The sequence below is a fragment of the Tupaia chinensis genome, unplaced genomic scaffold (assembly GCF_000334495.1).
Source record: "Tupaia chinensis unplaced genomic scaffold, TupChi_1.0 Scaffold000037_4, whole genome shotgun sequence".
NCBI classification, from domain to species: Eukaryota; Metazoa; Chordata; class Mammalia; order Scandentia; family Tupaiidae; genus Tupaia; species Tupaia belangeri.
Window position 1 is genome coordinate 363,692 of NW_006159487.1, and position 1,464 is coordinate 365,155.

General features: G+C 66.4%; 1 protein-coding gene across 1 annotated transcript in view; it reads left to right on the forward strand.

The window, feature by feature from the left end:
- Positions 1–1,464, forward strand: part of ROBO3 (roundabout guidance receptor 3) — a 39,633-nt gene that overhangs the window by 33,163 nt on the left and 5,006 nt on the right. Inside the window, 4 exon segments of the mRNA XM_027772686.1 lie at positions 441–464; positions 542–584; positions 816–913; positions 1,188–1,373. Coding sequence (XP_027628487.1) covers positions 441–464; positions 542–584; positions 816–913; positions 1,188–1,373 — 351 coding nt within the window.

Below are 1,464 nucleotides of genomic sequence, written 5' to 3' on the forward strand. Positions count from 1 at the left end.
GGGCGTGCCGGGCCGCGAAGGGGCGGCAGCTGGATCCGGGAGACGGTCTTGAGAACAGGGACGGCTTTGCCGCTCTGTCCCAGCAAGGAAAGGGCAGGTGTGGAGGGGGCCGCCAACGGGGGGCGGGGCCTGGCCAGAGGGTGTGGCCAGGATCTGGGCAGGTGTGAAGAGGCGGGATCTGCACGGCAGGCACCCCGAGTTCTGCTGCTCACAGCTGCGGGGCGTCCCTGGGGCGAGCCTGGTCTGAGCCGGCCGGGGCTGCTGTGGGACTCACTGTGAAGCTTTGGAAAAGGTGGCAGCTGCCCCGTCCCCAGAAATTCTGAAGGACTCAGCCTGGGCCTAGCCCGAGGGGCGCCTTTGGGCCGGCACCGACCCACCTGTCTGAGCGCTTCTGACCTTGTCCCGTTCCCTCCTCTTCCTCCCGCGGTTCCTTTCGGAAGCCTCCTTTGCCTACACACCTGCAGGTGAGCGCTGTCCGCTCGGTGGGTTCAGACACCGCGAGGGCTTCTTCCTCACTCGCTCTCACCCTCCTCTTCCCCAGTGTCCTTCCCGCACTCGGAGGGCCTCTCTGCAGCCAGTTCCAGGTACTTCTGACCCGCTGCCCAAGACAGTCTCCTCCGCGAGAGACCACCTTCCTCAGTCCTGGCCTGACTGCTCTGCAAGCACCCCTTCCAGCCCAAGCATCCTCCCCCTCCTCTCCCCTCCTTGCATCCCCACTGCTGCCCCCATGGCCTCCTTCCGCTCCCATCTCCCCTCCCCCCGCACTGCTGCCCAGCCGCTCCTTTAGGGCACCTGCCCTGCCCTGCTCTTCTCAGGCCACCCAGGGGCCTCGGCCCTGCCCCCTACTCATGGCTGGCAGACTCTTGGCCCCACCCCTCAGCCCAGGAGCCCGGGGATGACCGATACTACAATGGTGAGGAGTTCTGACCCCCGAGGGGGCACCACAGCCCCAACACTCCTCTCACTTGCTGGGGCTGCCCGAGGGGCCCAGGAGGCCAGACCTGGGTGGTCAGCCTGGGACGAGGCTGGGAGGTAACCCTCTGGGACCTGATCTACAGCAGGTTTGGGACGTGGGCTCAGGGTGGAGAGAAGCTGGCCCCATGGGATCTCTTCTGCCCGCTGTTCGCCCCTTGTCCTGTTTCTCCTTCTCTGCCTCCTCCCCTGCCTCCCTCTTTGTCCCTCCCCAGAAGCAGGGATCTCTCTGTACTTGGCTCGGACGGCTCTGGGTGCCAGTGGTGAGGGTCCTGCCTGCAACACCCTCGACCCCGGTGAGGAGCTGCAGACCTTCCACGGGGGCTTCCCCCCGCATCCCTCTGGGGATCCAGGCCCCTGGAGCCCCTACGCTCCTCCAGAATGGAGCCAGGGGGACAGCGGTATGACTTCCGCCCCTCACCCCATCGCAGGCCTCATAGGTGTCCCTGAAGAGCCTTCACCTGCTCCCTCCCCAGTGCTGGCCGGCATTCC